General features: G+C 46.7%; 1 protein-coding gene across 11 annotated transcripts in view; it reads right to left on the minus strand.

The window, feature by feature from the left end:
* Nucleotides 1-8,038: 8,038 nt before the first annotated feature.
* Nav2 (neuron navigator 2) overlaps nucleotides 8,039-15,176 on the minus strand; it is a 202,266-nt gene continuing 195,128 nt past the window's right edge. For all 11 annotated transcript variants that reach the window (XM_038314288.2, XM_038314293.2, XM_038314291.2 and 8 more), the window contains 2 exons: nucleotides 12,525-12,728; nucleotides 8,039-11,295 (listed from right to left, as the gene is read on the minus strand). In XM_038314288.2, coding sequence (XP_038170216.1) covers nucleotides 11,170-11,295; nucleotides 12,525-12,728 — 330 coding nt within the window. In that variant the 3' untranslated portion in view covers nucleotides 8,039-11,169. The remainder of the gene's footprint in view (nucleotides 11,296-12,524; nucleotides 12,729-15,176) is intronic.

The following is a 15,176-nucleotide window of genomic DNA, read 5'->3' on the forward strand; positions in this document are numbered from 1 at the left end:
CTGTTTTTTTTTTTAATGTTTGAATGCATAAAAGTGGCCACTGTGTGTTTGTGTCTGGCTGAGTTTACTGCTTTCTGTGAGTCTTGGATACAGCTCAGTTGTTACTGTTGCAGCAAGTCACCTGGGTTTAGGATTTATCTCTGGGCACTCCGGCCATTGCAACTAATGAAATAGGGATTCAAATGTCAACTGTGTGTGGATACTATTAAAATTGTTTTGTGTTGTTCTGTTTTATTGAAAAGCTGGCTCTAGAATTAGGTTATCACCTATCCCTTTTCAGACCGACTTGCCTTTAAAGTCTTTATGTCCAGGGTCAGAAATTGGCAGACAGAAAGAATAAGAACAGAGCAGCCAAGGAATTATTGCCTTGTAAGTTTACTGGATATGGTTAAAAAATCTGCACTATTTGTAACAAGAAGAGTTGGCTTGAAATTTTAACACAGGGTTAATAATCAGAAGGTTGCATAGGTAACCTTAAAACAAAGACCTAATCCATCAATGTCTATGGGCAAGTGTTCAATGTGCTAGCCTTGCTTTTTAACCCCTTCAGTTCTGCTTCTGTCTGTTTCTGTCAGCTGAAATATGTCAACCCCCAAACATGATTTTCATGCTTAAAGGCTCACCCTGAGAAAAGCTTAATACTACATTGGAAACCCAAACACCGAGTGAAGCTAATGGCCACCTAAAGTTAGGGCCATAACTGCTAAGCAACAGAAACCGGGATACATCTATCTTTTTCTAAAATTTATTACTTTTATTTTATATGCATTGGTGTTTTGCCTGCAGGTAAGTCTGTGTGAGAGTCAGATCTTGGAGCTACAGACTGATGTTAGTTGCCATATGGGTGCTGGGATTTGAACCCGGGTTCTTTGGGGGAAACAATCAGGGTCCTTAACCGCTGAGCCATCTTTCCAGCGCTGGGATATTTCTATCTAATGATGTAGTAAGACAGTGACCTTAAACAGCCTGGCAGAGAACATGGAACAGTTTCTCAACCTCACGATTCTTTGGGGGGTCAAAAGACCTTTTTACAGGAGCAGTCTAGGGTCACCTGCATGTCAGATGTGCACTTAACAACACACTACAAAAAGCTGACAACCAGGCCGGGCGGTGGTGGCGCACGCCTTTAATCCCAGCACTCGGGAGGCAGAGGCAGGCGGATCTCTGAGTTCGAGGCCAGCCTGGTCTACAAGAGCTAGTTCCAGGACAGGCTCTAGAAACTACAGGGAAACCCTGTCCCGAAAAACCAAAAAAAAAAAAAAAAATAAATAAAATAAAAATAAAAATAAAAAAAGCTGACAACCACCAGCTTAAAGAATGGTTCTACTTACTTAAAGTTTCTTCAGGCTTATAAAAACTGATTTAAAGATATATGTCTAGCCTCTTTGTTTTTGCTAGCATTGTTAAGCTACGGTTCAACTATGTTCATAGCAGCATTGTTTGTCATAGCCAGAACCTGGAAACAACCTAAATGCCCCTCGACTGAAGAATGGATAAAGAAAATGTAGTACATTTACACAATGGAGTACTACACAGCAGAAAAAAATAACATCTTGAAATATGCGGGCAAATGAATGGAGCTAGAAAAAACCATTTTGAGTGAGGTAACCCAGACCCAGAAAGACAATTATCACATATACTCGCTTATAAGTGGTTTTTAGACATAAAGCAAAGAAAACCAGCCTACAAATCACAATCCCAGAGAACCTAGACAACGATGAAGACCCTAAGAGACACATGGATCTAATCTACATGGGAAGTAGAAAAAGACAAGATCTCCTGAGTAAATTGGGAGCATGGGGACCTTGGGAGAGCATTGAAGGGGAAGAGAGAGGCAGAGAGGAGAGCAGAGAAAAATGTAGAGCTCAATAAAAATCCAATAAAAAAGAACTAATTCGTATTTCCATCCACAGTGTATTCCTCAGTTCCCCTTCCTATGTTGCCCTGTGGTTGCTTTGTTGCTGTCTCAGCTGGTGATTCTAATTTGTGTCACTCTTTCTATCAGGGGGAGGGGCTTAGCTGTCCTATCTTGCCACTACGCCATTTTTGCCATGGTTGCTGTTATCGAAAGTTAAGGTACAGAATAACTCAGTTCAGCCAAGCGGTGGTGGCGAACGCCTTTAATCCCAGCACTAGGAAGGCAGAGGCAGACGGATCTCTGAGTTTGAGGCCAGCCTGGTCTACAAGAGCTAGTTCCAGGACAGACTCCAAAGCCACAGAGAAACCCTGTCTCGAAAAAAAAAAAAAAAAAGAATAACTCAGTTCTGGGCTTTGACGTTTTAATGAAGTTCTCTCTTCGCTTATACACATCATCTATTCTTTGTTAAATTGGGGAAAATCAGAAGGTTTGTGATTTTGAAGTATCAAATGTGATGACACACACAGAAAATCTGATGTCTTCATCCAAAACTGAGCAAAGAAAAACCTTAAATGGAAGCAAAAGTGAAGTATTCCTTACAATATTAGGGTCAAATACTTACATATTTTGGCATGGAAAAGGGTGAAAATTGGTAAGTCATACACTTAGCAAATTGTCCTGAATTTTCAGAAAATTTTATTTTCAAAAAAGATAATTTTCTAAACTAACAATATTATAGTATACAGATATATGTTAATTAAGTATATCAACATAGATAAACTTGCTAATGATAGTAGTATATAACTTTACAGAGTGCATATAATTTTATAGAAAAATAACATCATAATGGAATTAAAGTTTCTGTGGAAGAATTTTAGGGTTATCATATTAACGAAGAGCCCTAAAATAAGAGTTGTGGGAATTTTTTTTCCAGGAGGAGCTATTATACTCCTGCTAGTTTTGATTTTCAGATGATTAATAAAAAACTTTCTTTTTAATATAATACACATTACTTTTTTCTTTGTATTATTTTTCTTTATAAAAATTATTGTAGGGGGCTGGAGAGATGGCTCAGTGGTTAAGAGCACTGCTTGCTCTTCCAAAGGTCCTGAGTTCAATTCCCAGCAACCACATGGTGGCTCACAACCATCTGTAATAAGATCTGGTGCCCTTTTCTGGTTTGCAGACAGAATACTGAGAATACTGTATACATAATTAATAAATAAATCTTTTTTAAAAAGCTGGGCATGAATGGCTTAAGCTTTATTAAAAAATTTATTGTAAATGAAGCTGTACATAGGTCTACTAGTTGAATAAAACTGATAGGCAGCTTAATAAACTACTCCCTTTAAAAAATATTTAAACTTGTATGGCAGACAAGAGACTCTTGGGTCCTAGCAGTGACCCCCAAGGTCTCCGAGAAGACAATGGGCACAGCAATGGACAACTCCACCTGGATTATGGTAATGCTAACAGCTGACCACTGGGCAAGACTGCCTCAGCACCTCACCTGATGCCAAGGCTCAGCCCAGACCGCGGACAAGCAGGACACTGGAGAATTGATGCCCTGCTTTGCCTAGGCAAGGTGAGGCCGGTCTCCTCATAGTCCTCCTTCACAGGAAAGCCTCTCATCCTCTGGCCTGGCAGCCAAGACTGCTGTCCCCTGCCCTCGTTGCCATGGAGACCTCAGGATCCTGGGATATCTGTCTAGGTATGGACCATCGACTAGCTAGTCTCCATCATTTTGGTTAATCCTCCTCAGATCTCTGACACTGACAGCTAAGCTAACTGTGGCCTTGTTGGCTAGGCAATCAGCTCCTTCCCTCGAGGTTTGTTAGTTCAGTAATCAGTGCATTAGTTAGTTAAAGCTACTAGCCTATTGTTAAGAAAAGGCAAACAGGTTTGCTTTGCTCACAAGCTTCATATTAAAGAATAAACAGGTTCCAGATGTAACCGTTCATTAAAGGAACAAACCTTGCATATGTTCTCAATAATAACTACTCCCGGCTCTGGTAAAATACACTTTCTAATGATGCTGAGGGAGAAGATAATAATAATTAAATTGGTTCATATATAAAATGTCAAATATGGGCTGTAGGGATGGCTTTGAGGTTACAGGAGCATTGCCTGCTCTTCCAGAAATTCTGAGTTCAATTCCCAGCAACCACACGGTGGCTCTCAACCATCTAGAGTAAGATCTGATGCCCTCTTCTGGTGTGTAAGCATGCATGCATACAGAATGCTGTATATACAATAAGTAAAATAAAAATCTTAAAAAAATAGTTAAATAAAAAATAAAATGTCAAATGCTAATAAGGATAATGCAGAAAAATAAGAAAGAGAAAAGGAACTACAGAGAAGCATGGAGCTGATTTGGTCTGGCTACCTTGAGAGGTTGCCTCATAGCTTGTTCCGTTTATGTTTCTCTATAAGTTCCCATAGCAGCCAAAGAAACACGAAAGTTTTACAGGACAATTGGTCTTAGACATTAATCTTATGCACCCTGTGTGACTTGCAGACTTCACTAAAAGTCTATTGTTGCAGGGAAGTTCCAGAGGTTCCGGGTTTTGTCATTAATAATAGGCGCTCAGCTAACCTGCTAGAGTCCCAACTTCTCACCCTTCAGTCATAAACACAAGATATTAAATTTCCCTTGCTTGTCTTCTGACTATAGACTTAAAGATGCTTTGCATCCGGCTAACCCAAAGCCCTAACTTTTGTTCTTTCTCCAAGGTGTAAATCTGTTCCAGCTGTTTTACAGACACCCGCTGGCTGCTTTTTTCCCTACAAATACGAATATCAGCACAATGAAAATGCTAATGTTATCTAGAATGTCTGTCTCCTCTGGTAAACTGAAAATTCATGTAAGTGTCTAGCTTCAAAAAGGCTTGGATCCACCTGACACAGGTCAAATGGACTCAGAGAAGTTAAAGTTCCAAATATAAAGTTTTCTCTTAAGCTCCTAAATTTTGACTTTTGTCCTTTTGTATAGATGCTGTCCAGCTCATGATTCTGAGCTCACAGCACAAGCCCTTAGTCAAGACCCTAGATGAAGAGTCTTCTCATTAGTTACAAAGACAAGCCGGGAATGTTGGGGATCACGCAAAAGCACTTGTCCTAAGAGCTGCCATTTTGACTTCAGACTCCATTTTACCTGCAGGGTAAAATAAAGTTTAGGCTCCCAAGCCCTAGGGAAGCTGGGAACTTTCCAACAGCTGACCCACCTCCTTCTTAAACCATAGACATTTGGGGGCCCAGTTCAGCTCCTGAGTCTGTTTTGTGGAGGCTGATTGATCAGCTCCCTCCCCTCCCACTTCTTCTGTGCTACCCTGCATTAAATCTTACCTTCCTGTAACTTCTTGTGTCTGCCTGGGTTGATTAGGGTCCTCGGCCCATACCTTCTGAAAGGGCCTACGTGACTTCCCCTGTCCCTGTTGGACTGTAGTCTTATAAACAGACATGGAAAGTGGACCAGAGTCCATGTTCCAGGCATCCTGCTCCCTGCTCCTTTGTCGTAACCAGGGTCATTAACTCTGGAGCCTCCTGGTCCTTTTCTGGTCTGCTGGTTTGCTAAAACCAGCAGTCCCCGTGGGGGTGGCAAGTGAGATTTCAAACTCAGAAGCCTGGCAGTGCCTATACTGTCTTCTCTACGGTGCCATTCAAATTCCAGGCACCATCACTGTGAAGTTTGCAGAGGTTTGATGAACCAGTGCCCTGGGTGGAGAGGTACGGGGGTCTCTTTTCCCCTACTCATCTGTCCCCAGGCACTTATACTCTGACCATTGGCGCAAACCAATGACCAATGGCCAATGACCAAAAACCAATGTTGATGGCTGAAAACTGCCCAGAGAGGAAGCCTTTGTATGGAAGGCCTTTCCCAAGCTGGTGGGCACATTGAGCCTTTAAAGGAAACAGGCCAACTTCAGGCTTCACAGTGCGAACTGGTGACTGTGTGGGCTTTGTGCTTTGCTGTATCTTTTCCTGCTCCGGTCCTGTAGTCACTGACGTCAATCACCGTTCCACATAGTAAAGGGAGTATATGTTGGGTTAGTTGGGTTTATCTATTCCAGTCTTCTATTTAAACTATTTGCTCATTTGTTTTGGTTTAGTTTTAATTTTTGAGACAGAGTTTCTCTGAGTAGCCCTGGCTGTCCTGGAACTCATTCTATATACCAGGCTAGCCTTGAACTCAGAGATCCACCTGCCTCTGTCTGGGATTAAAGGTGTGAGCCACAACTGCCCATCTTAGCGTGGGCAGTTTCTCTAGACCTTTTGCAAAGTCCTTGTCCATCTTGCATGGCATTTATGTCTCAAGAATTTTCACATTTTTGCCTCAAGTTGGACTTTTTAAAATGTTGTGAGAGATGGGCACTGGATGTCTGATACGTAAGAGTGTGGTCCAGGGAGCCAAGCTCCAACATCATCCAGGATGCTGGTTACAAACATCCCAGGTATAATAGATACTACCAAAAGGACAAAACCAGTTCAGTGCTGGTGGAGATGTGGAGACGGGAACTAATACAATTTCAACTGGAATATATACAATAGAGCTACAAGGGAAGACTACAGAAGTTTCTCAAAACAATAAAGCAGGGACGGGAAACATGCCTCAGTAGCCTTTTACTTATTTGTTTATTTTTGTTTTATGAGACACATCTCTCTAAAGAGACCTGGCTCTCCTGGAACTCTCTATGTAGACCAGGCTGGGCTTGAACTCAGAAATCAAGGCCAGCCTCTGTCCCCCACGAGCTGGGATTAAAGGTGCATACCACTATACCCTGTCAGTACTTGCTGCTCTTGAAGAAGGCCCGGGTGTCATTCTCAGGACCCGCATGGTGGCTCACACTGTCTGTAACTCCAGTTCTAGGGATCTGACGCCCTCTTCTGGACTCTGAAGATGCTGCATGCATATGGTACACAGGCAGGCAAAACACTCACGTATATAAAATAAATAAAACCCATGAAAAACAGACTGACTCCAGGATCCAGCAACCCCATTCGTGGGTTTATGTCCAAAGGAAATGAGACTGGGCTCTGAGAGACAGATGCGGTTCCCATCACCTGACATTCTCGGCAACTAAGCTATGAAGATTTGTATATGGACAAATCTTCATATTCAGCCACTAAAAAAAGAGTAAAATGGTTGGGTGGGGTGGTACATACACACTTTTAACACAGGGGCAGGCAGATCTCTGTGAGTTCAGTGACAACCTGGGCTGCAGAGTAAGTTACAGGCCAGTCTGTGGACAGCGAGACCCTGCCAAAAACAAACGGAAGAGTGGCCACAGTGATGGAGCTGGAAGATGTTTGAGATGATTCAGGTATATAACGTATGATCTCACATATAAAAGCTCCGAAAGCTGGTCTATAACAGGGAAGGGAGGAGTGACTACCAGAGACTGGGAGGTGCTAGAGAAGGGAGCTACAGCAGGTGGATGACAGTTACAGAGACAGCAGCTTCCAAGGAATGATACATAAACAAACTCAGATCTGCAAGGCCTGAGGGGAGGGGAGAGACCCTGGCTTGATCTCTGCATCCATTGCTGGCAACAATAACACCATGCCTGTCAGTCAAGGATAAACCATAGAAAAGCCACAGAGCTGCAGCTGGGGCTCCGTAGATAAGAGAGTTTGCAGAGCATGGAGGGAGCTCTGGGTTGCACCCAGGATGAGGCATGGTTGTGCATATGTAACTGTAGCACTCAGGAGGATGAAGGCCTGGGTATTAGAAGTTCAAGGTTATCCCTAGCTAAATAGTGAATTTGAGACCAGCCTGGGATGCATGAGACCCTATCTCAAAAAAAAAAAAAAAAAAAAAAAGAAAGGAAGAAAGAAAGAAAGAAAGGCAAAATCCAAACAAAACTCACATAATCTTGAACAACAACAAAGATTAAGAGTTTGGAGGGTCACAGAGAATGTGCAAAAACAGCATTTCCGGAAGGTTCTCTGGCTCATAAAGGTTGGCAGAGCTTTGCTGTGTCTCTAAAAAACTCCAGCAAGCAGCAGTGACTTCCATGAGGAACGGGGAGAAGTGGCTCCTGATGACTTTCTAGCAAAAGTGGAGAGGACACAGGTTTGGGGTTCCCCAGGTTCATGGCCTCTGGGGAAGAATGATGTACCTCCTTGCAAGCACTTAACACGAGACAGATCTCTTTCAACACATGGAAGCCAAACCACGGGTCTGAATAAATAGGCATTAACTTTATTGAATCATGAATAATTTAAGAGTGGTACAATCATTAGCTTTATTTTCTATGACATGGGGCAGATCTCCAGCGGATTGTTCTCGAACCCAAAAACCTCATGACAAATGAAGATTAAATAGGGAGGGAGGGAGGGGAGGTGGAGGTGGACACATACCGTACACAAAATACTCAGTTCCTAGTTTTCTCTTTAAAAATGGCTAGAAAAAAGTCATCAAAATGCAGCAGTTTCATCGATTATTTACAATTTCTATGTTACAATGAAAAAAAAATGTACATCTTATAGAACATGTTCGGCCTGAAACAAGCAGGTCAAAACAGCAAACCTCCCACCCAACAGCCGCAAGGCTGGACTATTCTGCTTTTGAAGTAGATTTGCCACGGTCAAATTTGGGCACGTGGAATTTTTAAAGTCGAGCATTAAACAATAACATTTAAAATGTCCCCAAGGTCAGAAGATCTGGGCAAGCCTTGCCCTTGTCACACTCCCACCCCCACCCCAACCTTAAATGAAAAGGACTTCCCATCTCGCTGACGGCCTGCAGGATTCTTGGCCTCTTGGGAAGGAAACTTTTGGCTCCCACTGGGACCTCAGCGCCAGTGTTGCATAGGATTTCTTACGTTTCAAAATTAGCCTATCTATATAAAAAGGCAAAACGGAAGCATTTTAGACAGAGCCCTAAATGAGTACAAAAGTCACTTTGTCCAGGGTTGAGCGACAGGAAGGTAGAGTCACATGTAGAAGGACACGGGCCTTTCGACAGCCTCGCTTCCCAGAGCTTCAGGACGGTGGCCGAGCTGGGAGGCGCTCAAGTGTAACTTTGCCACTGCTCGCCTGCCAGGCAGCAGTAGGTACACAGGTTTCTGTTGTGAACCTGGATGTCGGGGCAGGAAAGGCTGGGCACTGGGGATGGGGAGAACGGGTCCAAACAACACGGGCAGGGTATGCTCCTAAGGTGACAGAGAAAACTATGTAGGAGGAGGGATTCGATTTTACAACCTCCCAAATTCACAGTATGAGAGTGTACGGTCGTTGTTGGGAGACAGACTGGGAAGGGCTACCCTTCGGGGACACTGGAAGAAGGCTCAGGGTTTGGCCCTGGTCACAGGCTAGACACACGCTTTAAATGTTTTTTTATTACAAACAAAACAACAGAGGACACACTCGCACCCACATGAGTGGTGGACGCTGAGGCTGGGATTACAGCAGGGAGTGGGGAAACGGTTGTGTTTGCCAGTTAATAGCACACACTCTCGTTCCTCCCGAGGAGGAGGAAGAAAAACAGTGCCAACCCAAGCAAAGGGAGAAGTTTTGGGTTAAGCTCTTAGGGTAAGAAACTGAAAATTAAAATTAAAAAAAAAAAATTCCCAAGAGAAAAATGTTCAAGAACAAAATAGGAAAAGATGGAATTAAAAACCCTGATTGTTAACAGAGACCCCCTCACTGGAGCCAGGAAAGACTCTAAAACAAAGGGGGACGCTCATGCCTCCCAGAAATGGATTTGCAATGTCACATGGACTTGTGGGGGTCACTGTCCAATGAGGTTGTCGGCTGGAGACTGACAGGAACTTAAAAAGAAAATGGGTCTCTCTCTCTCTCTCTCTCTCTTCTTTTTCCCGCAACCATACATCCACACAGATGAGTCTTTTGGATGAGAAGTCGGTAACTCATGTTCTCTTTATGAATGGATGACTTATAGCCCTGTTTACTTCGGTGGGGAACACACTCGCACACAACCCCAGGCAGGCACAACACTCACGTGAACGGACACGGTCAGTACGAAACCAGTAAGGCATTGCACGGGGGGGGGGGGGGGGGGGGCAGCACCAAAGAGGTCAGACAAGGCTCATCAGGAAGGAGGCAGGGCCAGGCTTCTGGGAAGAGTGACTGCCCCTCCTTGGCTAAGCTGTGTCACGTTGGTTCTGAGGAAAGTGCCAGCGTTTGATGAGGGGACATACGTTATCAATTCCTTCTGCAGCTGGGGTTTGGGGGGTGACTGAGGTGGGGTTCTCAGTTCTCAGAGATGAGAAGGACAGCAAGGTCTGTAGCTCAGCCACAGGAGGAGAACTGGCCCTCATCCATCAGCAGGGATGCAGATGCCCATAGCCCCACGGGAGATGGCGAGGGCACAGAGCTGTGACAATGGACACTGAAAACCCAAGCTGAGGAGGAGCTAAACTCAACTACTTTTCAGCTCTTGCTTCCACCAAAGGACTGATTCTCGTGGGGAGGAGGGTGAGGGTGGGGGGCCGTCACAATCAACCAGGCAGAAAGGCAGACACAGGCAGGGGTCGAGAGTTCTCCAAAGAACTACTTTCACAGTACACAGTGTTTGCGGACAGAAACCTGACCATTTAGACAGACGAAGGAAACAGGTGCGCTTCTCTGTGGCTAGCCCCATCCGCTCACTTGCATGCTCACCTCTTCTCTTGCTCTCACGGATAACTGGGGCCCGGGGGGGGGGGGGCTGAGAAGGGGAGAGGGGTGTATTAGAACAGACAAGATACCTCTCGGGAAGGAGAGCACCATGTGGCAAACAGAGACTAGGATGGAGTGGTGTCCCTGGGTGGCGCTCTGAGCAAGCGCCCTCATTAGCACCAGTTCTTCCGTGGGGGGTGGGTGGCATGGCTCTGGGGTGCTGGTGGCCAGACCCGAGCAGGCGGGTCTGTGCTGAGGGAAACCCTGCTGTCTGTGTTTCCAAGGCGGGTTTAGTCTTTTCTGTCTGGGGGGGGGTGCTTGTAGGGGGATGCTGCTGGGTTTCAGGGCACCAAGTGGAATCTTACATGTAAAATTTTCATCGAATCTCTTTATATTTCGACGGTAAGGATCCTTTCCCGTGAAGTGTCTTCAGCATCTCACGGAGGTCACGTCAACAAGGCAGAACGAGAATGAGAGTAGAACAGAACTCATACAGTCGTCACCGCGGGAGGAGGAGGTCCTGGGCTGCTCGTGCGTGCAAGGGCAGAGCGCAAGGGACGAGGCTCGCCTGTTCCTGCCGCTCTGCTCTGGCTTCGAGGCTGTGGCAGCCAGGGCTGGCTCAGGAAGTCATCTTCAGAATGAAGTGGAGGATGCAGGCAGGATGGGGTGAGGGGAAGAGGGGGCCTCGGTCACAGAGTAGACTCTAGGGACGAGTCCAGGATGTCGTCATGGTGGCTGTTGCTGTTGGAGTCGCTGTCATAGCTCTGGGGGCTGGAGTAGTTGGCTGCCTCCTGCAGCCGCATCAGCATGTTCATCTGTGGAGACAGCAGAAGGCGGCAATGTCTGTCAGTGTGCTGGGAAGCCCACCCCTACCTCTCCGGAACTCCCGACACCCGCTCCAGATTCGCCCCAGGGCCAGAGCAGATGAGAGAGGCTGAGGACAGGAGCACAAGAGTGCAGGGTTCGAATCCCAGCTTCCCTGATTTGTAGCCGTATGACCTCGAGAGGTGTTGTATGATTTCCCACGTCATTTCCTTACTGGTCTAATGTAAGGATGGAGAGTTCCTGGCCCATGGCGCTGACATGCAGACTGAGTTAATGCATGCGCTGCGCAGCCAGCAGAATGGAAAGCCCTACAGATGCCACCCCACCCCTCTAGTTGTTGCCTGTGGGACATGGGCAGCTCTGATATCTGACATCAGCAACTGCCACAGCCTTCATTTCATGGACAGGATGGCAGCACCAAATCCTTTTAACTAGGTCCTATTCACAACCTCAACAATGTGTCTGTGCTGTGGCACCTACTGGCAGGACTCGCAGTCAAACCAGATCAGCTGCTGGCACGCACTTAGTACACCAGCTCACCACCGGAGCTAGAACAAGCAATCTGGTTGCCCTCCAGCCCTTCCTGCCTTCCCGCCGCCCTTCTCAAGAGCGTTCTCAATACTCTGCCATACTTCGGATGTAGCTGCCGTGGAAGCTGGGGCTGGGTTTCCAGCAGGTTGATCATGTACCTGTGGAGACTTGGGCACTTTTGCTTCCTCCTTTTCTTTTCTTTTCTTTTTTTTTTTTCGCATGAGGTATAACTTGGCAGCATGACGATGCATGGCTCTTGTACTGGGGGAGAATTATAGCACTGATTGGGGCTTTATCATTGCTCTCATTTATCTCTCTTCTGCCCTCAACCCTCCCTCCCTCCCTCCCCTTCCTTCCTTCCTTTATTCATTTATTGTAAGTTCTCCTGTTTCTTAGCAAAACTTGGCTCAGTCTTAGCTCTCTAGTCAGAGGACCTGGGTTTGGACCCTCATGTTCTCTACCCATGTCTCCTGCTCTCAAAACATCCCATTCTCTGGCTTTGGTGACAGGTCCTTAGCACACTTGCCTCTTCCCAGTTCTATAGTAACAGTGGCATCTCAGTCAGAGGGTAAACAGACGGCAGAGAACATGTGTAAGGACATTCAAAGGGGGAGAAAAGAAATCACCTAACTAACTTTATACAAGGAAAACCTTAAGGGCTTTCACTCACTGAGTGCTGCCAACTCACCAGCGGGTCTCCTTCAGCATCACTGGGGGGCACCTGCTTGCTCGTTGACCCCTCCCGAGGCAGGGAGTAGCCATCGAAGCCCACATCCTCAGGCCGGAGCTGCAGGAGCGGAGGCCATTCGTGCTGCTGTGGGCTGGCAGCCCATGGGTAGGTGTCCATTACCCACTTGGCAGGGTCTTCCCAGGGGGCACGCCTGCCATAAAGCTGTAAACAGGCAGAGGGGACAAGCGGAGATTACCTAGCTGTTCCAGTTTCGCAGCTTAATGGAAAACCTCCCCAACCAGCATTATGCCTCATGCAGCGTTCTGAACTATGGAAGTCATCCAAGATAAAGAGAGCCTGTGGTGCTAGGCTCTGCAGTCTAACCTGAGCTCACTCTCAGCTCTGCTGTCAATCACTGTGCACAGCATTTGCCTCTAGGCCTTGCTTTTTCTACCTGATCAACCATCTCCGGCAAGGGAAACAGCCTGATAGACAACTTGGCCCATTTCCATGGTGTAAATATTCCCACCATGAGGCCGCTGCTGAATGTTGGGTTGGGAAGAGCCAGTCACTACCAACCTTGCAAGCTACCTCTGGGATCCCAGTGAGTAAGTCTACTCGGAGAGGATATTCTGCCCAGATCGGGTTCTGGGCAGCAACATGACAAGGCAGGAGTCACTAATGGGCCTGATGAGATGAACCTTAACTTTTCATTTTTTAATGCATATGTTTATGAGTATGGTGCGTGTGTGTGTGTGTGTGTGTGTGTGTGTGTGTGTGCGTGCCCACATGTACACGACTGTATTGGTAGAGGCCCGAGGTCCATGTCGGGAGTCTTACTCAGTACTTTCCATGCACCAGCCACTGAGGCAGCTGCTTAGCTGAGCCCAGAGCTGTCTGGTTCAGCTAGCCTAGCGGCCAGCATGCTCTGAGGATTCCATGTGCGTATTCTCACATGGAATTACAAATGGGACACCGCATTGGGAATTTACATAGACTCTGGGGATCTGCACTGTGGACCCCTTCCTTGCTGCTGCATAACAGCTGTTCCATCTCCCCAGCTCCTGAACCCCCATCTTTTCAAGTGTGTCTGACTCTCAGAATGCTTCTGCAGGCATGCTGGCAGGTCCTTTCCAGTATAACACCATGTGTGGGCCACAGTGATGAGGCCTTTGCTGGCTCAGGAGTGCTCAGACCTGTAGACAATAGTAACCTATGTATTCCCCCAGGAGCAAACTGTATCGTGACTTAGTCATAAGTGATCAAAAGTCGGAGGCATCATAAGGCCAACATGTCCTGCTTAGGAGTTTCTTCTCTGGAGCCTTGAGAGGCCCCGACCCTACAACAATTTTAATGACCGTTACTGAGGGCACTGCGAAAGACACATGTTCTTTAAGAACAGAAACCTAGGCTGGGTCACTTCTCACACACAGTGAGGCTATGACCACTATGCTGCTAGGTCCAGTATAGCTGTCTCCTTTTCATGCTATGCCTTAGCATCCTGGGTGCCAGGTGCCGAGGAGTGAGCAGTGTGGTTTCTCTCACAGAAGTGCTGCTCCCATGGGTTACAGAAGGGGCAGCCCCGGGAAGGAGAAGGGCCATTGCAAAGCAAGTCTGCCACTCCACTGGCCAGGGGCATCAAAGCAGACATGATAGAGCATGCTCACAGACAGGGCAGGGCAGGGCTGTCTAGGCTGTGGAAAGGTATTTCTACAATGACTTTGGGGAACACAGGTGGAAAATTCCAGACCCCACCCACCTGGGTGTGTGCTCCATCTAGAAAGCTGCAGTGGAAAGGGAGAGGCAAAAAGGTACTGAGTCCAGAACACAACTGGGCCCAGCGCTGGCCCAATAGAATCACACCTTTTAAATTCTGGAAGGAGCCAGACTGCTTAAGTGGTGCCCCTTTCTTACCAGATAGGAAACCAGAACCTGATGGCTGTGTTGATGTGAAAGGTCGGAAGGCAGAGCTGGATCCAAACCTGGGACTCATACTTCCTTCTCTGGGCCTATCCCTCTTAGCTCACCCCCTGGGACCCCTTTGAAGCAGCCGAAACCATGTGACTTAGTCAGACCTGGAGCCTGAGAACAGACTGTTCACCAGACCTTGACAGGTCAGCCTGAACAAGGTTCACCATTCTTCCTGGCGGGTGCCCTCTCCCCGTGTCACCTGAGTTACTCAAGGTCTGAGCATCGGAATTCTATCCAGGATGCCACCCCCCACACACCCCAGCTAAGCCCATCTCTCTGTATCAGTGGCTTCTTTCTTCACTGGACCCTAGCACTTCCTATGACATCATCTTGTCAGATGCCAGCTCTCTGTCTTCCCCCACCCCCAAGTCTGGCCTCTAGCCTAGTTTGTGGCTACAGCTCCCTTCCTCTGGGGCAATGTGAGTCTTAGCTCTTGGATTCAGTCCAGCAGCCTAAAGCAATTCAGACTGAGCAGGAAGGAATCAAAGAGGCAGGTGTAAACTCATTTATGGGTCAGGATTGAAGAGGACACAGAAACAGCTGGGCCGTTACAGCTGAAGAAGGTAACTCAGATCGGAAGCCTGTCCCTCTGAAGGAGCGTGACTGCTTCTCTGAGGAGACCTTCCAGGAAACACAGAGGCTGCAGCTTAGCAAAGTGCTTAGCGCTCACAGGCCCCAGGGTTTGTCCCCACTTGCTCT

This window comes from Arvicola amphibius, chromosome 12 (assembly GCF_903992535.2).
Source record: "Arvicola amphibius chromosome 12, mArvAmp1.2, whole genome shotgun sequence".
Taxonomy (NCBI): Eukaryota; Metazoa; Chordata; class Mammalia; order Rodentia; family Cricetidae; genus Arvicola; species Arvicola amphibius.